Genomic DNA, 22,601 nt, shown 5'->3' with positions numbered 1-22,601 from the left:
TTTTTTACCTTTTCCAAGCGTTTCTCTAATCGATTGCTTTCCAAATGAACCTTATCAATAATCTTGACCCTCTTGCTCAATAAAATACTTGTCTTATCACGTGTCACTCCCCCATGATCCATATATCCTTTTCGACTCACATAGCAGCCCATACACACCTTACACCAAACACCATTCTCTGGGTCATGCTGTGCTTGTCTATTGAGTCTAATTTCATATTGCGTATGAAACGCACAAAACAACTTGCCACATCTAAAAGTCTTTGTTAATACATTATATTTATACAGTCATTCTTACTTTCTGCAATGCTGTTTCCCTGCTCCAGATTTTCCTACAATCTTGGTACACTCTGGCATCTGGCACTTATCGTTGCCTGTTTCACGTTGCCAATGGTCTTGTGTAACATATTCGCTTTGTTGTTGGTCTGACACAAAAAAGCTTGGGTTACTGCTCAAGTCAACCCACTGCTTGGGCACACTCTTGGTCGTCAGGGAGGTTGATACCTTCTTTTGTGCATTTCGTAGCCAACTCAACAAGGCGCCTTTGGAGTCCTCTTCGCTGTGTTCTCTATCTAAATGCTATCATGTGTGTAAATAAATATATCAATGATGCAGTTATTCGCATATACATTATTCAAGTCCTGTAAGGAAACACAAGGGGCTTGACATATAGGGCAAAATACGCCTTCAGTCGGTACATAGTCTTGGTAATTATATTGATGACCTGTTGTCATCTTTAATAATTAAAGAAAAAGAAAGAAAGAAAGAAAGAAAAATAAAGAGAAACAATGCGATGCTGAGAATAAATAATACTTTTTTCTTTTCTTTTTTGTTTCTTTGCTATTAATGGAGAACGAAAGTCGGTCGATTGTTATTTTATATGGATCCGAAACGGGATCTTCTCAAGACCTTGCAGAAAACTTGGCAAGACAAGCAAAACGTCGTCATTTCAAGACAAGAGTGTATGCGATGGATGACTATGATAGAGTATATATACACATCTTTTTCTTTATATGTAGACTAATAATATATGTAGAGTCAACTAGTAGAAGAAAAGCTCGTTGTCTTTATTTGTTCGACAGCAGGGCAAGGAGACGAACCTGCTAATATGAAGGTAAACCCGAGATAATATAGCTTGTATGAGGATTAAGCCTTTTGGGACTATTAGAGCTTTTGGAGGTTCTTACTACGCAAAAATCTACCAAATGATATCTTGAGTGACATAGACTGTGCAGTAGTTGGATTAGGCGATTCATCTTATAGAAAGTAAGAAAGATAGAATGCGACATGACATTATCTAATGAAGTGTCAGTTTTAATTACCCTTCTAAAAAGCTATACAAGAGACTGCTACAGTTAGGTGCAAATATGCTACTCGAAAGATGTGATTGTGATGATCAACATTATTTAGGGTATATTGAAAAGAGCAAGGAAAAGAGAGAGAATATAACTGATAATTTATAAACAGCATAGATGGTGCATTCATACCTTGGACTGTACAATTCTGGAGTATTGTCATGGACAAATATCCTACAAGCAAACCTATATTATCTGAAGATGTATTATATCCTTTTTATATATATATATATGCTTAATCACCTTTTTAAACTATCTCCCCTATACATCCTTAACTACTTTGTACATTGCCACCAACTTTTCGTATAGAGCTTTTATCATCTGATGCAACAATACCAGTAAGACAACAACAACAACAACAACAAGGGATTGACATGAAAGTGATTCAAAACACAAGGATCACAGCACCCGATCACTTTCAAGACGTTCGACATATCGAACTTGCATCCGACCAACTCGCATATCAGCCTGGAGACATTGCCGTGATCATGCCGCAAAACCTGCGTGAAGAAGTCGACATGTTTTTAGGCTTGATGGGTTGGTCAGAGTACGCTGATCAAATGATCCGCATCACTCCCAACGAAGAAGCTGTCTTGTCTTGGCCCGAACAACTAAAATTTAGAGATTTATTTATCCATCACCTTGATATCTTTGGTGTACCTAGACGATCGTTTTTTGAAATGCTGGCTTATTTCACAAAAGACGAAAACTTGAAGGAAAGATTACGAGAGTTTAGTTCTCCCGAGGGTCAGGTAAGAATAAGAAAATAGAGTAAAAAGGAGCTTCATTAAAATGTTGATTTATAGGAGGACATGTGGAATTATTCGCTACGTCCAAGACGTACGATCACTGAAGTCCTGTTTGACTTTCAGCCTTTAGAGATTCCATTGGACTATATCCTTGATGTCTTTCCACAATTAAAGCCAAGGTCATTTTCGATTGCTTCTAGCGTAAGGATGCACCCTGGACGGATGGAATTGTGTGTGGCGATTGTAAAGTACAAGACAAATTTGAAAAGAATACGAAGGGGTGTCATGACAAAATGGTTAGCGACATTGGCGCCTGGTGACATCATCCCGGGAGTGGTCATCATGAAGGGAACAATGAGTTTACCTCCTGCGGATACACCATTGATTGCGATTGGTCCAGGTAAGGCTGCGTAGAGAAACAATGGTACAAATACTCACACATCATGCATAAAAGGTACGGGTGTTGCTCCCATGCGATCGTTTATAGAAGAAAGAGTTGCGATTGGAACCAAGCAGAACGTGCTGTTCTTTGGTTGTCGATACCACGATAAAGACTTTTATTACCAAGATCAATGGAACACGTATCAGGACAAAGGACAGCTCGTGCTCTATACCGCATTCTCTCGAGACCAGCGTGGAAAAGTGTACGTCCAGGACCGTATCTTGGAACAATCGAGTTTCTTGTGGGACCTTATCAACCAACAAGGAGCTAAAGTGGTCATTTCTGGCTCTACAGGCAAGATGCCTGATCAAGTGGCTTACGCCTTCAAGCAGATCTTTATGAAAGAGGGCGGTCTAAGTGCGCAAGAGAGTGAAGCTTACTTTAGTTTATTGGTAAAGAGAGGACAGTATCAAGAAGAATGCTGGTCTTAACAATAAAGTCTATATCTTGCTCTCTGGATGCTAATCACATATTCTTTGGGTTCCTTTGCTGTGTCGTGGTATCCAAGGGGCCCCAAGTCACAGTCTGCACAGGAGAGGTACTTTGTCGTATCGACTGTTTTTGAAAATCCAACGTTTTCAAAATCCATCATGTTGCCAACAAGCCAAAACTGAGCATTTTCTTCTATTTGATCTATGTTATTATCGGGTAAAGCAGAAGCAGGTAACTGAAGCTATATTATAGAATTATTTATAAGAAAAAGAGAGCTATGTGTGTATTATTTACTTTCGAAGCGTCTCTTTCTACTAGAGTGGCTGTATTTCTTTTTAAAATGACGCATTTACAACTTTCTTTTGGACAAAGAATATCGGCAGTATTCTTTTTTGATGAAGGGTCGACAAGTGTCTTTAAGGGATCTTTAATGTCTTTATATGCAATTACTGTCTGTGTCATTGGATTACAGAAAATGAGAAAAAAAGAGAGAGAAATGCACACTCCGCTTATACATGTAAGCACAGTCTTTTCAGAAAGTAAGTCGCATTTTTGCAGTTTTTATAATACAATTTATACGAAAAGGTGACAAATCAACGCGACATCTCTCTCTGAAAATGGTGTATCTCTCTCTCCTCTACCGCCTGACTTAGGGCGAAAGCTCCTTCAATGGCTTCCACCATCTTTTCTCTCCTCTTAACTTCTTGCGACCTAATCCTTGCTCTGTATGCTTTTCTTCCTTTTTCCCCTTTGATCTCAAAAGGGCTTTTAGATCCTATGTACCTTCTGATCTGACCCAAGCGGGGCGAGATTATATAGTTTCAATGCGCTCATAGTGGTCTCTTTATTCTCTTTAAAAAAAATAGTTGTTTAATCGTATCAATTATTCATTCAGGATCCATGTTTTGAAATAAATGCTTTTAGACGTAACTGAGTACTTTTTCACAGCAACAGAATTCTTTCTATAAAGATTTTATTATAATAGGATTCTCTCTCTTTCTTTTTTTTATGTAAACTATTCTATTAGCTTTTGTCCAATCCCACTATTCTCGATAGCTCTGTCCTGCTTTTATCTTTTATTTCCTTTTTTGGTTTGTTTTCAATAGTTGTACACATATTGCATCGTTACAAATATATAACATGAAAAAAAAAAGGCATTAAAGGGAAAACACGTACATAATGGCTACAAGCACTTTAATACATTCTTTATTACACACATATATTTAAAATGGTTATTATATCTTGTTATTTTTTATACCGGAGGAACGGAGATACAAACAAACAGAAGGGCTCACAAGACCTATAAAGTTGCACCCTCTTATCATTTTTGTTTTTCTCTCTTTTTTTTTTGAAAAAAAGGAAAAAAATTATGCCAAGCTTACTCTCACTTGCCAAGACGGCTATTATCGCCTCTTGTCTGTTGACCTGTACTTTTGCTGAGCCAAGTCCACTTGATAAAAAATCAATTATTGACTTTGGTGAACACGTCTGGGGCGATGCCCAGCACGTATTTCAAGCAACTTCAGACAGAGTCAAGGATATCTTCCATCCCAAGACTGATGCCTCGGATGATTTCCGTGTCTTTACTCATCCTGCTTTCTCAAGTTATTCTCTAAGATACAAGCAACCTTCTCTCTGTGACCCTGACGTCAAACAAGTAAAATATATATATAAAAAAAAAGCATGCATAACTGATCTTGATTTAGATCTCTGGTTATTTGGACGTCGATGACGACAAACACTTTTTCTTTTGGTTCTTTGAATCAAGAGATAAGCCAAAAGAAGATCCACTCGTTCTCTGGTTGAATGGTGGTCCTGGTTGTTCTTCATTGACGGGTCTCTTTATGGAACTTGGGTAAATTTGTTTATTCTTTTACTCATATGGCGCTAACTGTTTATATCTAGTCCATGTACCGTCAATTTGGAAGGTACTGATACGATTCTTAACAAATATTCTTGGAATGAAAAGGCAAACGTCATCTTTTTGGATCAAGTAAGGAAAAAAAAAGTTTTCATGCATCATTTATGTAACACTACCATAGCCCTTAAATGTTGGTTACTCTTATGGCAGTCGAGGTGCATCCAATACAAATGCCGCTGCCAAGGATGTTTATGCTTTTCTTCAACTCTTTTTTAAGCAATTCCCACGTAAGTTTTTTTGAACGCAAAGAGAGAGAAAAAAAAAAAAAAGATAACAATGCTAACTTCATCATCTAGAATACGCTCACCTTGACTTCCACGTCTCTGGTGAATCATGTAATTATAACTCTTTTTTTTATTATATTTTTTTCTCACTCTAAGCTATATATAGATGCTGGCCACTATATTCCTGCAATCGGTGGTGAAATTAACCGCAACAACAAGGGCAACTTCAAGTCATTTGAACTATTTGCAAACAAAGAAACGCTATCACCCATCAACTTGAAGAGTTTGTTGATTGGTAATGGCTTGACTGACCCTTTAATTCAATACAAATACTATGCCAAGATGGCCTGTGAGAACTCATATGGTCCCGTTTTGGACCAATCAACCTGCCGATCAATGGAAGCTCAATTCCCTGCATGTGAGCGATTGATTCAAAACTGCTACGATAACGAAAACGTCTTTGCCTGCTTGCCTGCAGCCATGAAATGTAATAAGGATCAGATTCAACCATACCAAATGACTGGTATGAATCCCTATGACGTACGTGAGAAGTGCAAAGGAGGCAACTTGTGCTACGAAATTCTTGAAAGTGTCCAAAAGTACTTGAACATTCCTGAAGTGAAGAAGGCAGTAGGTGTCGATGTCTCAAGAGAATATGAATCCTGCAACATGCAAATCAACTTTAGATTCCAAATGGCTGGCGATTGGATGCGTCCTTATGTCAATGAAGTACCTCCTCTTTTGGAAGACGATATTCGTGTCTTGATCTATGCTGGTGACGCTGATTTCATCTGTAACTGGATGGGCAACAAAGCTTGGACGCTCGAGCTGCCCTGGTCTGGCCGAAGCGAATTCCAGGCTGCTAATGATACCGAATGGCATTCTGATATCCTTGGAAAACAAGCTGGTGAACTTCGTAGAACGGAGGATGGTCGATTCGCTTTCTTGCGTGTCTTTGGTGCTGGTCACATGGTTCCTTATGACCAACCTGAAAGCGGTCTTGACATGTTACAACAATGGGTCCGTGGTGAATTGAAATAAACACATTTATTAAACTGGCACATTAACAGCATGAAGTATTTCTGCTATAATATCAAAAGCTATGCTACTGTCCATTTCTTCTCTTTCCATTTGATCATCTCTTTCATTAATAGCCAACATCCGTAAGCGATGGCTAAACACTTTCTCGGTTGCGATCGTGACTAGATCAGGTGTAAGAAAGTTTCTTTCAAAAAGTGCAGCTAGTGACCTAATTGTTGTTGATAAGTAAAGTAACTAAAAAAATCTTCTTTTGTTCTTACTTGATAACAGTAACAAGATCTTGGCTGCTTCTTGCCGTGATGCCTCCCTTTACTCTTGGATGAGTTCGTATACCCACGACAATATCACGCACATAACGAGAGATATCGATGTGAACATGGACCTTTTTAGCCTTGTCTGACAAAACTTTGATTTCCTATATTCATATGTCAGCAGCATGAATGTAACTCTCTACCACTTTACATCCTGTCTCATTAATGCCTGTCGTCTTGTAAATGGCCTAGATAATGATAGAGTCTGGAACATCTCTTCCTCAAACTGATAGCTAATAAAGAACCTATCAATCTTTAAAAAGGAGGTATAAGAGAAGGGAAGTAATAAAGGATCATATGTCATGGTACCAATTGAGCACTAATAGACCGTCGATTGAAGTCATGAGGGAGTACAGCGATAATCAAAAAGAAGGGCTTTGGCACATTGTATCGAATGTTGGATAAACGAAGTTCCTTATTGATCATCAGTTCTAACAGGACGGCCTGAATCGACTCATCTGCCTTATCTAAATCTTCCACAAGCAGTGCCTGAACAATCTTGGTCGCTGCTGGTCTCTTTTCTTCATTTTCTTGTCGACGTCCAGTTTTCAAGGAGGTATAGAGCGATTGCTTAGTTCGTTTCAAGGTAAAATCGACTGGACTGATAGGTGTCGTATGAAAGAGTTCGTCTTCTAACTGTTTTGAATTACTTTAGGCTTCTTCATTTACTTGTCTATTTACCTTTGGTGTTGTATTTCGACTTGAATTAAAATCGGTTGTATGAAAAGTTCGGCTCGCCTTTTGAAAGGATGAAGGTTTATAAAACGAATCATTGTTTTCATCTTTTGAACTAAACAAAATGTCAACTAATTCATTTTGTGTCTGTGCCTCATGACATTGTAATTGTGCTGTTGTCAGGCCAAACAAGCACCTACAGATCTATACATCTTAGTTTGTCTGTTATTATAAGTATACTTTTTATTACTTGTGAGGCTAACTGAGTCACTTCCTTTAGTCGTCCTGGAGGAGCTGTTAATATGAGATGTTTATCTCTTCCGGATACCAAGCATAATAAGACAGAAATGAAAACATCTTCATTAAAAGCAAAACCAGCTTGCTTTTTTAATGTATTCATACGAGACTTGATCCATTCTTTGGAATCTTGAGACATAATTATAAAACAGAGAAAGAGAGAAAGAGTTTGTAATGCAGCTTTGAAACTGAGTTTTTATTTATGAGATAAATGCGTGTGTGTGTGTATGCAGCTAATGTAAAGAGATATTCATAGAATTATCTTGTTGCTGTTCAGAGACTGGTTGTTTAAAGACTTTTTTAACCATTTCATTTCTATATAAAACATATCAACAAGACTCATAAATGACTATGCGGCTATTTACCTATCCTTAAATTGAAATATGGTCTCTTTTAGACTGTCTATGCTATGAATCGGTTGTGAGGAAGGTGTCTGGTGACTAACAATATATACAATTAGAAATAATACTTTTTTTTTTTTTATCAACTTTACAACTTACACTACTGGAACAGATACTCCTTCGATCGTCAAGTTGAATAGGTTTGATTCTTCTTTTTCAAACTGACTGCTGAGTCTGCTCTGTTCGAGTATACAGTCAGTCACTTGAAAGTCAGGACTGTAACTATCGACGCTTGTTAATTGAGTCGCTGTTGAATCAAGTTCAACAACAATCAGTTTATCCTTCGGAACTTCTGGGAACTCTTCTTGTTCAAATACATAATGAATTACAGGATGTTTGTATGCATTCAGTGTTTGGTCATGAATTATGACAAATTGAGGAATATCAAGGGAAGAATTCATGGAAAGAAAAAGTGTTTGACCTGCGCGCTATTTCCTTTATTCAAATCCAGACATGACTCTCTCTCTCCCTCTTTATAGTTAATGAGTCCCCTTTCTTGAAGAATGCATAAACTAATCTCATACGACAAGGTTATGTATTATTAGAGTATATATATGACAGTTGTAAACAGCGTAGTATGACTTATGAAAAACGCAACATGCACATGGACGATAGTTATTCTTTGTATTTATCAGAAAGTGAATATCTCGCTGGATGTGACGGTCGTACATCTTGTAGTCAGCAGACTTTATTCATGTGTTGGCTTAAAGAGTCACTCAAAGACTTTAGCAGTAAAGAGTAATGATTGTAGATTCTTTTCATTGAGCTGGAAAAGATGTGATGATGTAGATAGCATCTTGGTGTAAACATGTTCAAATAAAAAGATGATCTTAAATATGAAAAAGCCCAAATTCATCTAAAGATTGCAAATTTGAATGACAAGCATTAGCTTCTTGTTTCTGTTCTTTCTTTTGAATTCTTAAAAAAGTAACGTTGGCCGAAATATTAACTATATTTATGTCAATGGAAGGTATTTTTGGTGTGTATCATTCAATGCATATCCTGATTACTTTAGAATCATTGACATCAGCTCTTTTTGTTGTTGTTTTTGAAAATAAAATCCTATCGTTGTTCCTGACCCCTCCAAAGGTTGTCCCCAGCTGAGTTAAAAGTACACCCGTGTCTGATATTGAAGTTGTAAGCCACTTCTAAAGGTGCAAGGGTTGCCTTTTTTTTTGTGGTTTTTTTCTGCCATATAAATACATGTCCAAGAAGCAACAGGCAGCTGAAGTTTTTGTCAAATTACTCATCGGTGCTGGCAAGGCTGCACCCACCCCTCCTGTTGGTCCAGCACTTGGTGCCCGTGGTGTGAAATCAATAGATTTTTGTAAGCAATTTAATGACAGAACCAAGCACATTGTGACCGATACACCATTACCTACTGTGATCACCATCAAACCTGATCGTACATTCAACTTTGTTGTCAAAACACCACCTACGACATATTTATTAAAGAAAGCAGCAGGTATTACAAAGGGAGCACATACACCAGGCACAGAAACAGTTGGAAAAGTTACTTTGAAACATATTTATGAAATTGCTAAAATTAAGCAAACAGACGAAAATATGAAGCATTTGTCATTGCAAAGTATCGCAAGCAGTATAATTGGAGTAGCAAAGAGCGTTGGAATTCAAGTTGTTCATTAGTTTTATTTTATATCAAAAGTACACAAAAAATAGCCTTTAAAATTGTATAATACAGTTCTTTTTTTTTTATTGTATATTTCATCATGCACTCGTTTTCATAACTTTCTTTGTGGGGAAAGAGAAAGAAGGAAGGGAGGAAGGGCCTGATTATTGTATACATGACCATTTGTGTGTAATATATTTCGAGGCACACACATAGAGAACAACATTTCATCACAGGGAACGCGGTGATTTTATTTTTCTAGCTTATGCTTATACACAACTGCTATCATAGAGAGTTACGGTCATTGTTTATAAAAGAGAGAACTTTATATTTCAATTTGACAGGCACACACAAGACATACACGCACTTTTGTCTCTGTGGCTTTTTAGTTTTCCGCTGTCTCTGTTCTCTCTCTCTTTCTCTTTTTCAACATTCTAATGCCATTCCCAAGGCCATTCAGTCAATATATCCGGCATTTTTCTACAACAATAAAACTTGGCTATAAAAACTATTATTTAACAAAAGGCTTGAATGGTAACAGTTGCTATAGAATATACACACTTCCTTTCTGACTACATATTAGACAGCCTATTAAGAATAAACTTAAGCACACCTAATAAACTACTTGGCATATACACATCAAGAGGCACAAGATCAGCAAATGAAGATAATTACAGTGCTGTTTCTTTAGAATTAGCGAATACCCCACAATTACTGCACATGACAAAAGAAGCAGACAGAGCCTATTTTGGAATATTCGACGGGTAAAAGTAAAAGAAACTGAGGAAGGAAGAACTCAAATAACACTTGACAATAGGCATGGAGGACCAGTTGTTTCAGAATGGTAATTTAGAATTTTCAAGTAATATCAATATCTTTGAACCAGTTTACATGGTTAGGTTAGCACATAGATTACATGACCGTATTGAATCTGTTACACTTGACGACTTTGCCAAAGTCTTGACATTCTTGCGCGCCTATCGAGGCTATTTTCGCAGATTCCCGATTCCTAAAGTACTAGAGACACTTGTAGATAACGACGGTCGACCCAAAGAAGGAGTAGATATCCATGATCTGACCCTAGAGCAGCGATTGACACTGGCGTTCTTAGAAGCAGATATGCAGTGCTTGAAGCAGCTGCGTGGTGAGTTTGATGATTCTCATGAAGATCATGAAGGATCAACGGGAAGTATCGCGGTTATAGAGCCCAGAGACAAAAAGGCATTTTGGGAAAGCGAGGAGTATGATATTGTCATAGGTCATGTAGGCGATACGAGGATATTACTGTGTGATTCTAGTTCAGGTGAGGTCGTTCCTTTGACAACAGGCGACCATCATCCGGGGAATCCCGCAGAAATAGAACGACTGAGAAAGTATGCAGGGTTTGTGACGACAGATTCTTGGGGAGATGAGCGAATTATGGGTATGTTGGCTACAAGCCGGGCGTTTGGAGATGCGAAACTGAAAAAGTATGGCGTTTCCGCTGAGCCCGATATTGTTAGATACCGAATACGACAGAAGAATCCGGCAGCATTTATGGTAAAGTATTTTTTAGGCTTCCTTTTTTTTTGCTTATACATGTGCTGTAGGTCCTGGTGACAGATGGCATTACTTCAGTATTATCGGATCAAGAAGTGGTTGATATTGTAAGGTGACTCATATAATAAAAAACACAAGCAAGACTCAGACCATATTAGGTCAAGCAACACAATGAACCAGCAAGAGCAGCTCGAAAGGTAGTGGACACTGCAGATGAACTACATAGTGAAGACAATATCACTGCTATGGTAAGTAATAGCTTACACCATTTCATATTTACTGAGTTCTCCTAGGTTGTTCGGCTCAAAGACTGGGGAAAACGAATGCATGATCATACAAGTGATTTAAGAGTGTATCGTTTAGAAAGCTCAACTATGAGTAGAAGACAGACCTGGTAGATTTCAATAAAAAGATTATATACTTTCATGTATTATAATTTGTGCCTTGGTGCATATCTTATCTCTATATATACAAAAGATACTTCAACTTTCACATTAGTAAAGCTTTTTATTGTGTTGTTGTTTTGTTTCTCTCGAGTTTTTCTTGGTGTGTTTCACTCAGCTTATAAGATGATGTATGGTAGTATCAGGAATGAAGATCTACAAGGCATATAAAATTTACGAGGCCAACACTACATGCACCAGAAAATAGGCTAAATAATTACACGTAAACTAGGTAGTCTTTGTTGATCGCACTGGCAACATAAAATTAGAATAAAATTTATTTTTATTTCTTCTTGGGCAACATCATAGGTAATGGGTAGAGACAGTGTTCGTAGCACTAGTCTAACTTCTGCAGATAAAAGAGCTGTGTACTCATGCTATCTCTGTGCATTTGACAGACGCCCGTCTATATGTCGCTGTTCCGATGTTTAACATTTACTTTCCCACATCGTTGCGATTTTTGTGATGGATTAAAAAACGTTTTCCGTTTTGCTGGTTGGTTAAAGGAATGCTAAGCTATTTGAATCATTCATGAGCTCAAAAAAAAAAGAAGAAAACCATCGATTGGCTGTGGTTATAGCACCCAAAAATGCAAACAGCCGGCACATCCGCTGCTTGGATTGATAAAGCTAACGTATTACAGCCATCTCAACAGCATCTATAGTTGGAAGTCCGGCCTCTTCCATCCTAAACCGAAAGAGAAATGGACAGCATCTTTTACAAGCGTCCACGTCTCGTTTCCATGGTATCTTGCAGGTATTGCAGACCAGGACACTAATGGCCATTCAACTCGGACATACTTGTAAGGGGATCGTTACTACAAGCATTGCAAGCTTTTGATGTCTTGTATTCATCAATTGTAACTGCGATGAGATCCCCAGCTGCTTTCTCTCTTTTTAACGATCGCCAGAAAGATATCAACATGAATAAGAATGAAGTTAATGTAGACGAGATAGGCGGCGTATTATGTCTTAGGAGAAGGGATATTAGTTTCAATTCCTTTTATGCCCTTTTTAATCTTAAGCTTTTCTAATATTTTAAGGTACTGGGTTGACCCGGTAATATGGTAATAATCTGCTGTTGAGCAACTTCTTATCTGATGGCTGGTTGTATCTAAACCAATTGCGGCAGTAAACACACTTTCTCCCAGGATCTAGAAACATAGGTTGATAAGTTTGCTTTATTTCTTCTAAGCCAAGGTCTTCAAGCTCTAAATCAAAGAAGACATAAGATAAAAGATACTAAAGAGTTGATTATTGTGCTGAGAAAAGAGTAGAAGAAGATAAGTCCTGGAGTAGCGGCATGTTTGGTCCGAAGCATGAAGGCTCAATACGAAGCCGTAGCTGGGGCAAAGTATTAATGTTCTTTTTATGTTTTGTTCTTCAGATAAACAAGCCAAAGCTTATTTTTTTACAAATATAGAATCTTAATACATTAAGCAGGGAGATCAATGGCTTTCCAAACATTTGAGGTTCAATATGCAAAAGATTAATTTACTTTTTGGTACGAAAACTCATCAATATTATATATTAAAAAAAATTTAACCTTATTGGTTAAGAGCATAAAGGTCATGGTTTTAAGCCCATAGCTGACCTTTAAATGAATAGTACAATGTAACCATCAAATAGTCTTCCCCTAAACTCCCCCCCTCCTCCCTCTGAGTCAGTCTTTCTTTTTCTCTTTTTCTTTTTTCATTAACAAGATGATGACAGAACCATCTCTATATGAAGATGATGCCTTCCATGGAGGACAAACTTTAGAAGACGAACTTCTCGGTAAAGGTTACTTGAATGAAGTACCTTTAGGCTCCTCTTTAGCTGCCGAACTTCAGTCTGCTACGAATGACCACCATGAGCCAGTACAGACAACAATAGACCCACCTTCAAAGTTAGCTTCTATGGCAATGGACCGACGTTCGTTATCCTGTGACGTAACCAGTCCACTACTATCACCTCTTCAGTGGTCAGCCTCTACAGGTATTAGAAGCAGAAGATCCTCTTTCTCTTCCTCATGGTCATCCTTGAACGATCCAGAAGATGATGATCCATTTGATGTACTAAAGAGACAACTTGAAGATTTAAATACAGCTGTCTGGGAAACCAAGACGGTTCATAAACGATTGTCCAAGACCCTGTCCCTTGATGAAACACTTCAAGGTCTCGTGACTTTTGCTCCACCTTTTGAATTTGTTATTCAATCTGTCATTAATCTTATCGACCGTAAAGCGAGAGACAGAGAAAGACAGACAAGTTATCTTCGTAGCTTAGATAGTGCACTTAGAAAAGAAACACCCTGGATGTCAGCAGACACAATAAAGGAACTAGATGGCATTTTATCTACCATCAAATCTACTTTAAATGACCCAAGCTATTCCTACGAGAACCCTATACCATCTTTAAGAAATCTTACGATCGAAACAAGTACTGCAACAGAATCATTGGAAGAATTAAAAGAACTCATGTATGTTAATAAACGTCAAGTGCAAGAGTTGAATTCTAGACTTCGATCGATTGCAAAAACAGTACATGAAGTTAGAAAAGATATGCGAAGGATAAACAAATTCATAGAAGAAAAAGATGACGAAGATCCTGTCATATTAGAGAAAGGTGAAGCTTCTCGAAGGGTTGAAGAGATACTGTGGGGCTTGGATGATTTAGATATGGAATCATCAAAGAAGCTTAAACAAATGCAGTCATTTTGGGAAAATACCGTCAATCCACTCTCATCTTAATAAATTGTAGCAATTATACACACATATATATCCGAAAATAAATTAGCATGGTTTATCATATTCAATAACCTAATTAAAGTTGAAAGATTACAACTGTTTGATGCAAAATAGAGGGACATAAAAGGGAGCTTGGTTATGTTTATTGCTTCTAAAAGTTCTCTAGTAACCATGAAGCTCAATTTGCATGCTTCTTTATTTATTCTGCTTGATGCATTCATTGCCCATGTGTTTTGAATATCGGAATCAGTTTCTCTGGCGGATTCAAGTAAAGCACCCTCTTTAAATGAGCCTTACTTGAATGCATCCATTACTCGCGCCGAGGTACCAACAGCTTTTCTTCCGGTTCAGTCGTTTTTCTATATATATATATATATATATATACATATATTAGGCTGTTGAAGTTTATTATCAATTGCTCCCCCAAACTCTTTTGTCCTTTTTTAGCAAAACTCACATTTCCTTCATTCCTCCTGTTTACCCAAACATCTAGCTTTGGCATTTCCATACATAACTATGCATTTCAAAATACTATCTTTCAGTCGCGTTACCTTTTTATTGATTTTATATCTATTCGCTTTGTTTATAATGTATTTTTCATTAAGCATACTTGTTGCTCTTTTCAGTTTACTTCCATATAAAAACCTTTCGGCTGTAAGTCGCGTTTGGTTATAACGTCCAAGTATCGTTTTATGGCAGTGATTTGTGTATAAGGAGGGAATGTATTAGAATTGGAAGACTCAGTTATATTCTGCATGAATTATGGCTGCCAGTGTAACTTATTTATGTGCTTAATGTTTGATTAACCAAATTGGATGGGCTCTCATGATACCATTCTCTGCTTATCTTGTTAGCTAATCTAGGGCCCCTTGTAAAATAAAACGTTCTTCATACATGAGATTACAATAACCTGCTATTTGATGATCTTTATTAAATTCAGCCTTTTTATTGTCTTCTATGTTAAAAGAAGTAAACCTAGCGCTATAATAATATACATCCAAGTTTTAGCTTATAAATTAGTGTCTGTGTGCATGTTTTTTAGAATTGGGACAATATACAACTTTATTATACATTTCTATATATTTCTGACAGAAAAAAAAAAAAAAAAAAGAAAGCCTTATGAAGAAGACGACGTGTCAATATATGCAGAGAGAGAGAAGGTATCAAGGACGCAACTATTAGAATTCCACACCGTGTTGAAAGGCTGACTTTCAAACGGCAGCAAGATAAACGACTGTGTTGAAGGCAAGCTCGAAAGGGTATATAGACGTGTTGTCGAATCCGAAATGGTTCCTTTCACCTTGGCATAAGTTCGTAAATGATCCGCAACTTCAGCTCTTCGAGCCACAATGTATCCTGTCACTCGACGATCCAAGGGTACAGAAAATTCGAGTGCGTCATGAATGGGTTGTAGTGCTGTACATATATCATTTGCATTTGGTCGGTTCTCTGGCCGTGGCTCCATACAAGCGACATACAGTCTCTGATACCACTCTGGCAATCCTGGTACAGGTTCAACACGATAAACATGATCTTCTGGTGCTCCATTCTTATGGTTGCCGTCTAGCAAGACATCGGACGAAGGAAAGATGACTTTGCTTACCAACTGCCAGATAATCACGCCTAGACTGTAAATGTCTGATTTCTCTGTATATACCCCCTGACGAACCTCTGGGGCTACGTAGGGAAGTCGTCCGTAGACAGCCTTTGTAATAGCCGTGACCGAGGAGGATTCCCGTGCAGGCGTGGCAAATCGATAGTCGACCAAAAAATAGTCTGAATCTGTGCATACAATATTGCGCGGATGCACGTTACGATGGCATATACCCACTTTATGCAAATCAGCCAAATTGGCTGCAAGACGTAAGATAGTACCTGTGATTGTCTTGAGGTCGAGGTCTCCCAAGGGTAGCTGTGCCATGTGATCTTCGAGATTACCATCGTTGCTGAATTTCATGACCATCATTAAATCCCCAGTTGTTTCACATACAGTTAAGCCTTGAAAGAGTAAAGGCAAGAAAGCTCTGGACTGAACAGAGATCTATCAAGATGAATAAGAAGACGAGTGGTTATTTGCATACACGATTACCATATAAATCATTCAACTTGCCTCGTTCAATATCTTGTCATCCACAATTTTTAATGCCATCTTAACAGGCTGGAAATCGTATGCAGGTGTCATTGTGACAGAATAGACAGCTGAGAATCCTCCAGCACCGATGAATTGCATTCTCGAAAACCATGACCATGGGAACCACTGCATATACTTGTCAAGGCCCTCTTGGTAGATATGTTGAACCGCTTTACGCGCTCGAGGATGTCCAATAGATGCAATGACCTGCTCTTGTCCGTATTTTTCACTCAGTGACTTAAACGACAGTTGTTGTCTCCAAACGAGTACCCAATCCTGTAAGGTGATTAATATTTGTATTTATCATGTTTTTTTTTTTCTTACAAGTGCATGATCAAAATCAACACCGCTTTCGATATAAGCAAGGCATGTATCTCTAACTGTCTGAGCTATAGCCTCATTCAATGTCTGCTGTTGGATGTATTGATTCTTTGGGGCAATCAATCTGTCCAAACCGAATATCTCTGGATAAAGTTCAATCAACTGTGTTACAGCCGTCTTTGTTTGACTCTGTAACTCATCGTGTAGCTGTTGTGAATAAATGCGGTCAATTTCACTTTCGTCCATCATTGATACTCTTTTAGAAAGATGTTAAGAAAGCCTTTCTTTCTTCTTCCCTTTTATGAAAAGAAGAAGAAAAGGGAAAAAGAAAAGACGGGAAAAAAGAGGCTAAATACAATATAAAATGGAGATAGAAATCGTCACACAAGACTTGTTGTGTATTTTCAGGTGATACAAATAAGCTTTGATTGGTTTCAAGGGTAATTCTAAAGAGAAAATTTTCCCAGTAGAAAGGGAATGAATTTTATTATTTCATTGCCTGTCTTGTGTAGGCATACAGTTTACATTCTAGACTGTGAAGTGGAGAGTCAGCATGGGCACGTTCACTTAGATAACTTTGAACACCCATAGCCAAATTCAGTAAAGATTCGTCTTTACGCTCTTCTAATGCGTTTTCGGCATTGTCTTTACTGGTGTATATTTGACGCCTTGCTTTGTTTTTGGACGGAATCATTTAATCAAAAAAAAAAAAGAAGAATTAAAAGAAAGAAACAACTCCTTTAACTATAATTGCTATTTTATATTCAAGGAGGACATCGTTCTGGAAAGGAGAAGGAAAAAAAAACAAGTGTTGCTTTATTTTTACAATTTACACAGTTTGTACATTGATTTTCTTTTTAAAGCTAAAGGTCATACACTCTTTGTCTTATATAGGTATACATCTTGTATTGGAGGCTATAAAGCGGAGAGTCAGTGACTGTGCTGTTCAATATCTTGGCCTGTTCTGCCAAATAGCTTTGAACACCCATTATTAAGTCGAGTAAGGGATCATCTTCATATTCGTCTTGTTCGTCTTCTACATAAAGCTGATCTTGATAGTCTGCTTCTGTAATAGCTTCCATCATACAATTATCATAATTAAAGTAGCATCCTCGTTCTTCTTGACTGATGTAACCATAACAATCTTCTTGTTCGTTGTTAACATTGTTTATGGTTTGATGACTGTTCATTGTACAAGAAAGAGAGAAGACGTTAAGGAAAGATAAAGATGTACGATAAAAAATTAAAGATAAAAACTAACGGCTTTTCTTTGTATGAAAAGTTATATTAAAAAATGAAAAAGAAAAAAAAGAGGAATAATACATCATTTTGTCTTCAAGGACTCGTTTGTTTATAGTGTTGTTTATGCAGGTGCAAAAAAAGTAGGAGTAAGAGTGATACAAGACACAATGCAATCACGCCTGCTGTTCGTACGACTTGTATTATCCGAAAAAAGCCTTATGGACGTTGCTTTATGGAAATGATTACGAGAGAATGAAAAAGTAATTCTTTATCTTGGTATCCTAATAGCATTGACCTCCCCTATATTTCTTTCAGACGTCCAATTGATTCATTGGGCCTCGCTTCTCCTTAATATGCTTGATTGGATCATTTCATTTCATTATCATTTACTATTAATATCTACATGTGTAAACTTGGCATTGTACTGCAGATCTGTATTATTCTTGCTTATTACCAACCTAGTTTACAATTGTCAATAGGATCTGCATAAAAAAAGGAACCAAATGTTTGTTATTAAATGTTCCCGTGCCTTTGTGAACCATTAATCCGTTGATATAGCATTATTTCTTTAATCCTATTTTTTTTCCCTTTCTGATATTTAACACATTTACGTAACGGAACACAAATTGCAAGTACGCGTACCATAGCGCGCGGAATTTCTTGAGGTAATGAGCAATTAGAACTCGTCAGTGAATTTTTTTTCCCAGGATAATGAAGCACACTTATATAAAAAGGAGGACATGACTGTAGTCGTTTTAACGTACACGCATTCACCCAATTGACTTCAAAATGAAATAAGGACTTCAATCAAGGAATTCTACATCGCAGAAATCTATTGAAGGACCATTTAGAATCACATGCCTAAAGGTTTTTAAACCTTGTAGAAAGTGATGGATCTATGCTTTAATTGTAGAACAAATTGAGTGAGCTTAGAGTCATTAATACATGATAAACCGAGCTTCTTTAGTATTGTGATCAACAAGAATAGCTGGGCTGAGAACACTGCCTGGTAGGATTAAAATAAGGAAAAGCCCTTGTTATTTTAGTATTTGCTGATTGTACATAACGTCAACGCGGCCTACAGCGCTCATCAGGCTTAGAAAAAAAAAAGTTACATATTTTCACAACTACAGTTCTTTAATAGATACAACTATTTAATAAAAAAATAATACAAAAAGTGGGGATTCCACGAAGATAAAAAGTGATACAGCAGTTGGATTCTGCGTTTATAAGAATATGGTATAAGGAAAGTAGAATCTAGCAAATGATTGACGAACAGAGTGTACATTTCTTGGCTTTCTTGTAACCTAGAAAAATTCGGTTTTACTAGGCGGCTCAGGGAAATCTTCCAAGTTCCTGAGCTTTTCATGCATGTTAGTTCTACGCAGACGTGTCGCATACGAACTGATGGCAGCGGCAAAGTAAAACTATGAAAGAATTTGAACAAAGATTCAGCCATAAACGTACATTCATTGCCTTACCTGAATAAAGTTGACAAAGACAATAAGAACACAGAGAGCAATCATAAAGTTTCTGTAAAATTCTGGACAAGAGCCGATTGATTCATCTGGATTAAGAGCTCCACATCTGCCAATGACTTCAGTTCGCTGAACTGCGAGAACAACAATAACAGCAATAGACAGAATGGCCGCAATAAGGGCTGATGTCCAGTAAGCTAGTTTAAATGTGGCGACCATTTTACGATGTTGCTAAATTTAGTTTACGCATCAGCCACTGAAACAGCCACATACAAATATGTACTTACTGTAATGCTTCCGATAACACCAAATAGAGAACAAAAGGCAAATATAACAGAGAAGGCAATTGAAGTATAGTGAACTCCTCTCATAGCAGGTGTGACATATGCGCCATCATCCTCATCTATATTCAGGAAACTACTTAGTAAAAAGAATTAAACACAAGCTTTAAGACTCACTCAATCTCGGAATATCCAAGCATAAGCCTACAGTTACAGCAATATAGAAAGCCTAAGATTGAACATTGTTAAAAGGCGGTTACTGTTTTTATATCTAGTTTAAACATTACTGCTGATATTAAAGCAATCATCAAGACACCAGCTCTAATCATTCTGTATTAATACTTTTTGTCTGTTAATGGTTGTTTATTCTGAATTACCGAACGGGGACGCAACAGCAGCATTTGTATTGACCCATATTTGTTGTAAATAGAAAATCAAAAGGAAATAGTAAAAAGCTAAAAACCGAAAAATAAAGAACAATAGCTTCATATTTATATGTTTGTATATATGCTTAGATCTATGCTAGCAAAGCCTCACACTGTCTTCTTTTGCTTCTTTTTTTAATAGTAAAGCCCATGTGTGTTACCATGACGATGATAAATTTAGAAGAGCCAAGGAAATAGCTTGGGCTGATAAAAAAGTAAATTTCTATTTTTGGGTTGCTTCTCTTGTGTTTTTTTGTTCTGCCACCTGGTTACTATAAAATGCCTAGTTATGATATACCAGATGAGCACATGTATTATATCAACATTGTGGATGAGGTTCTGAAATTTGACCCTATGGAAGGTGAAAGAGTTCAAAAAGGTCTCTACGGATTGTTGGTTCAGAATGATGCCATCGGGAAGAGCCAGATGCAAGCGAGAAGTTATTAGAACTACCAAAACTATTGTCCAGGAACAATGAAGTATTACAGATAATAATTTCTCTAGAAGAAACGTCTGTTAACTTGGATAAATCACTCTCTTTCGTTTTTTCGATTGATGTTCGGCTCTTGAGCCAGTGCTTCAGATTATGTAATTGGAAGTCATACTTGTTCCAGTTCCTCCAAGTTCCGAAGAGATGGTAAAGGTACTTTTGTGTCGCGTTTTTATCTTCAGAAGTGCAAAATAGATATGCCTTTTAGACCTTTTTATAGAAACTGAGGCAGAAAAAACAACGATATGAATCAACAGAAAGCAGGATGGGTGAGTGTTCATTTCATCTTTTGCCTTTCACTTTGGTAAAGGTCTGATAGCTTACGTGCATCGCTTTACCTATATGCCCACTAATGATTCCTCATACCAAGAACTCACAAAGCCAGCACTGATTTACTCAAATAATAAAAGTGCGTAATATATTTGACTAAATGAAATTGTCCAAGCGGATTTACAAGTAATAAATGAATGGAGCTATGCAATAACATTGAGCTTATCTTTCTAAAAGAATATGCTGAATGCTCGAACGCCGACATTTTTTCCAAATGCTCCATGTAATCGCCAACATTCTTTTCTGTTGAAAGAGCTTTTTTGTATTTGGCTTCAATCTTACTGTACATTTCAAGTACAACATCTCTTCCAACTGTTGCTACAGTTTTATTTGAGAAGAAGGAACTGACGATACGGATCGTTCTTTGTGCTGGTTTCTTGCTTGATTTTCTTTGACATTTGCTCCTATAGTGCCCCATGTGCTATTTCTGTTGCTGTTTTCAGCAATGTAGTCTATGAAAGTAACTCTTTCTGGCTCATCTTATAATACACTGTTAATAGTGCTATGAGCAATATTTCACTAATATAAGTTTGTTCAGTGTCTCAAAGCAAATAAGTGCGTTTCTATTTTTATAATTCCATTTCATTTTATGTCCTTACAAGTGTCCTTTCAAACACACTAAAGGTAGTTGGCCTCTATCAGCTGACCAAGGCCTTTTGTTGAAAGCCGCATGTGCATCAACAAAGACAGGCTATTAAGGAGTATTAGCAATAAAATGTTATCATTTGAATAACCGACTGTCAACGCTTTAGAGTATTTCTGACCTACCTCTTTTTTTTCCTTTTTCTTTTTCTTTTCTTTACAGATACTCCTTGCTTTTTTTCTCCCTGTAACGATGCTTTGTGTTTTGACTCCGTTCATCCTTTGAGGACTGAACACGCTCTCTGTTCACGCTGTAATCCTAGTACGGTCATGTTGGTGATTCAAGTGACTTGCAGATTCTGGGCCGGCTACATTGGTTGGGACCAGGTCCTGTTATGTGATTAACCGCTTTGCCCTTTATCTGTGAACAGAGAAATGCTCTCCAAGTGTGGCTACTCGAATAGGTGCTTATGCTGTTACTAGGCGGTATCGAACCAAAAGCTATTTTGTATAGTTTGCTGGGTCAAAGCCAACTTCTGAGCTTGCGAGACGACTGGTAGAAGAGGTTGGGTCTATCGATAGCTACCTGTTGGCAGTCTGTCAATCCGGCTGATAAGGACAGTAATCCTCTTACCTGGAGCAGAGGCTCTCCTAGATCTATTGGCTTGGGACTGTTCAACTTGCGCTTTCTAGGCTTTTCAGATGTATAAGTTCATTCTTGATATATCCACCCCCTTTTTTTACAAGGTATGTACACCGTTAATACTCTGTATACCTTCTTTTTGGGATCAAATGTACTCTTACCTTCCCGTGGTTGATCCTGTTAATCAAGACTATTATTGTCTTAAGAACTGAAAGGAGTACGCTTGTATTAAAAATAAATGTAAATAAACTTGAAATCTATTTAAAACGCGTAAAAATGACTTTGGAGACTTCATTATCTCTAGAAAAAGTGTATGACTAACTCAAAATGGTTGCGATCTTTTAGAATATACTGCTTTATGAGCCTCTGTACACGTTGAGGTTCTGGTTATCGTAGCGATCAAGTATAAACTCTTCATATCAATAAAAAATTCTACCAAGTGGCTGTATTGATGTTTATTTACAGTACTTTAAATTCAGACAATGTTAGTT

General features: G+C 37.3%; 13 protein-coding genes across 13 annotated transcripts in view; 5 read left to right on the top strand and 8 right to left on the bottom strand.

Annotated features, from left to right (window-relative positions):
• The window catches only part of RHIMIDRAFT_248642 (FYVE-domain-containing protein), a gene marked incomplete at both ends in the record, with an annotated part of 2,116 nt that extends 1,383 nt beyond the window's left edge, over nt 1-733 (bottom strand). The window contains 3 exons of the mRNA XM_023610547.1: nt 9-252; nt 298-578; nt 629-733. Coding sequence (XP_023469188.1) covers nt 9-252; nt 298-578; nt 629-733 — 630 coding nt within the window. The remainder of the gene's footprint in view (nt 1-8; nt 253-297; nt 579-628) is intronic.
• A 112-nt stretch (nt 734-845) lies between these two features.
• On the top strand, nt 846-2,976 carry RHIMIDRAFT_234826 (riboflavin synthase domain-like protein; the record flags this gene model as incomplete). Its single annotated transcript, XM_023608237.1, has 8 exons — nt 846-986; nt 1,036-1,113; nt 1,168-1,265; nt 1,312-1,410; nt 1,467-1,507; nt 1,664-2,106; nt 2,161-2,503; nt 2,558-2,976. The coding sequence occupies 8 exons, from the start codon at nt 846-848 to the stop codon at nt 2,974-2,976; spliced, it is 1,662 nt and encodes a 553-aa protein (XP_023469187.1).
• Nucleotides 2,977-3,010: 34 nt separating this feature from the next.
• RHIMIDRAFT_234825 (uncharacterized protein) lies at nt 3,011-3,439 on the bottom strand (the record flags this gene model as incomplete). Its single annotated transcript, XM_023608236.1, has 3 exons — nt 3,011-3,070; nt 3,120-3,218; nt 3,272-3,439. The coding sequence occupies 3 exons, from the start codon at nt 3,437-3,439 to the stop codon at nt 3,011-3,013; spliced, it is 327 nt and encodes a 108-aa protein (XP_023469186.1).
• A 907-nt stretch (nt 3,440-4,346) lies between these two features.
• RHIMIDRAFT_198626 (peptidase S10, serine carboxypeptidase) lies at nt 4,347-6,163 on the top strand (the record flags this gene model as incomplete). The annotated part of the gene is made up of 6 exons (XM_023606307.1): nt 4,347-4,634; nt 4,684-4,832; nt 4,883-4,970; nt 5,020-5,125; nt 5,195-5,233; nt 5,289-6,163. The coding sequence occupies 6 exons, from the start codon at nt 4,347-4,349 to the stop codon at nt 6,161-6,163; spliced, it is 1,545 nt and encodes a 514-aa protein (XP_023469185.1).
• Nucleotides 6,164-6,419: 256 nt separating this feature from the next.
• On the bottom strand, nt 6,420-7,585 carry RHIMIDRAFT_248639 (uncharacterized protein; the record flags this gene model as incomplete). Its single annotated transcript, XM_023610546.1, has 5 exons — nt 6,420-6,578; nt 6,626-6,727; nt 6,784-7,110; nt 7,156-7,353; nt 7,400-7,585. The coding sequence occupies 5 exons, from the start codon at nt 7,583-7,585 to the stop codon at nt 6,420-6,422; spliced, it is 972 nt and encodes a 323-aa protein (XP_023469184.1).
• A 94-nt stretch (nt 7,586-7,679) lies between these two features.
• On the bottom strand, nt 7,680-8,248 carry RHIMIDRAFT_234822 (uncharacterized protein; the record flags this gene model as incomplete). The annotated part of the gene is made up of 3 exons (XM_023608235.1): nt 7,680-7,761; nt 7,812-7,886; nt 7,947-8,248. The coding sequence occupies 3 exons, from the start codon at nt 8,246-8,248 to the stop codon at nt 7,680-7,682; spliced, it is 459 nt and encodes a 152-aa protein (XP_023469183.1).
• An 802-nt stretch (nt 8,249-9,050) lies between these two features.
• RHIMIDRAFT_198940 (ribosomal protein L11) lies at nt 9,051-9,494 on the top strand (the record flags this gene model as incomplete). Its single annotated transcript, XM_023606333.1, has 1 exon — nt 9,051-9,494. One exon carries the CDS (start codon nt 9,051-9,053, stop codon nt 9,492-9,494), a length of 444 nt encoding a protein of 147 aa, XP_023469182.1.
• A 420-nt stretch (nt 9,495-9,914) lies between these two features.
• On the top strand, nt 9,915-11,414 carry RHIMIDRAFT_234820 (protein serine/threonine phosphatase 2C; the record flags this gene model as incomplete). The annotated part of the gene is made up of 7 exons (XM_023608234.1): nt 9,915-10,011; nt 10,061-10,241; nt 10,295-10,321; nt 10,377-11,016; nt 11,067-11,123; nt 11,175-11,264; nt 11,310-11,414. 7 exons carry the CDS (start codon nt 9,915-9,917, stop codon nt 11,412-11,414), a joined length of 1,197 nt encoding a protein of 398 aa, XP_023469181.1.
• A 1,700-nt stretch (nt 11,415-13,114) lies between these two features.
• Nucleotides 13,115-14,319, top strand: RHIMIDRAFT_272632 (uncharacterized protein). Its single transcript, XM_023612329.1, has one exon. The coding sequence runs from the start codon at nt 13,162-13,164 to the stop codon at nt 14,188-14,190; it is 1,029 nt and encodes a 342-aa protein (XP_023469180.1). The 5' UTR covers nt 13,115-13,161; the 3' UTR covers nt 14,191-14,319.
• A 960-nt stretch (nt 14,320-15,279) lies between these two features.
• RHIMIDRAFT_272629 (kinase-like protein) lies at nt 15,280-16,974 on the bottom strand. Its single transcript, XM_023612328.1, has 3 exons — nt 16,643-16,974; nt 16,298-16,594; nt 15,280-16,228 (listed from the first exon to the last, which is right to left on the bottom strand). Exons 1-3 carry the CDS (start codon nt 16,883-16,885, stop codon nt 15,305-15,307), a joined length of 1,464 nt encoding a protein of 487 aa, XP_023469179.1. The 5' UTR covers nt 16,886-16,974; the 3' UTR covers nt 15,280-15,304.
• On the bottom strand, nt 16,972-17,335 carry RHIMIDRAFT_272628 (uncharacterized protein; the record flags this gene model as incomplete). Its single annotated transcript, XM_023612327.1, has 1 exon — nt 16,972-17,335. A coding segment is annotated over one exon (209 nt), but the record flags the coding sequence as incomplete, so codon positions are not given.
• An 84-nt stretch (nt 17,336-17,419) lies between these two features.
• On the bottom strand, nt 17,420-17,938 carry RHIMIDRAFT_272627 (uncharacterized protein). The gene has a single exon (XM_023612326.1). It carries the CDS (start codon nt 17,827-17,829, stop codon nt 17,503-17,505), a length of 327 nt encoding a protein of 108 aa, XP_023469177.1. The 5' UTR covers nt 17,830-17,938; the 3' UTR covers nt 17,420-17,502.
• Nucleotides 17,939-18,871: 933 nt separating this feature from the next.
• RHIMIDRAFT_289864 (uncharacterized protein) lies at nt 18,872-20,097 on the bottom strand. Its single transcript, XM_023613677.1, has 6 exons — nt 20,018-20,097; nt 19,928-19,961; nt 19,818-19,869; nt 19,647-19,762; nt 19,363-19,590; nt 18,872-19,308 (listed from the first exon to the last, which is right to left on the bottom strand). The coding sequence occupies exons 1-6, from the start codon at nt 20,053-20,055 to the stop codon at nt 19,189-19,191; spliced, it is 588 nt and encodes a 195-aa protein (XP_023469176.1). The 5' UTR covers nt 20,056-20,097; the 3' UTR covers nt 18,872-19,188.
• Between the last annotated feature and the right edge of the window lie 2,504 nt (nt 20,098-22,601).

Source organism: Rhizopus microsporus (assembly GCF_002708625.1).
Source record: "Rhizopus microsporus ATCC 52813 unplaced genomic scaffold scaffold_3, whole genome shotgun sequence".
Lineage (NCBI taxonomy): Eukaryota > Fungi > Mucoromycota > Mucoromycetes > Mucorales > Rhizopodaceae > Rhizopus > Rhizopus microsporus.
The sequence above is the reverse complement of the archived record's forward strand: the minus strand, read 5'-3'. Positions and strand labels throughout refer to the sequence as shown.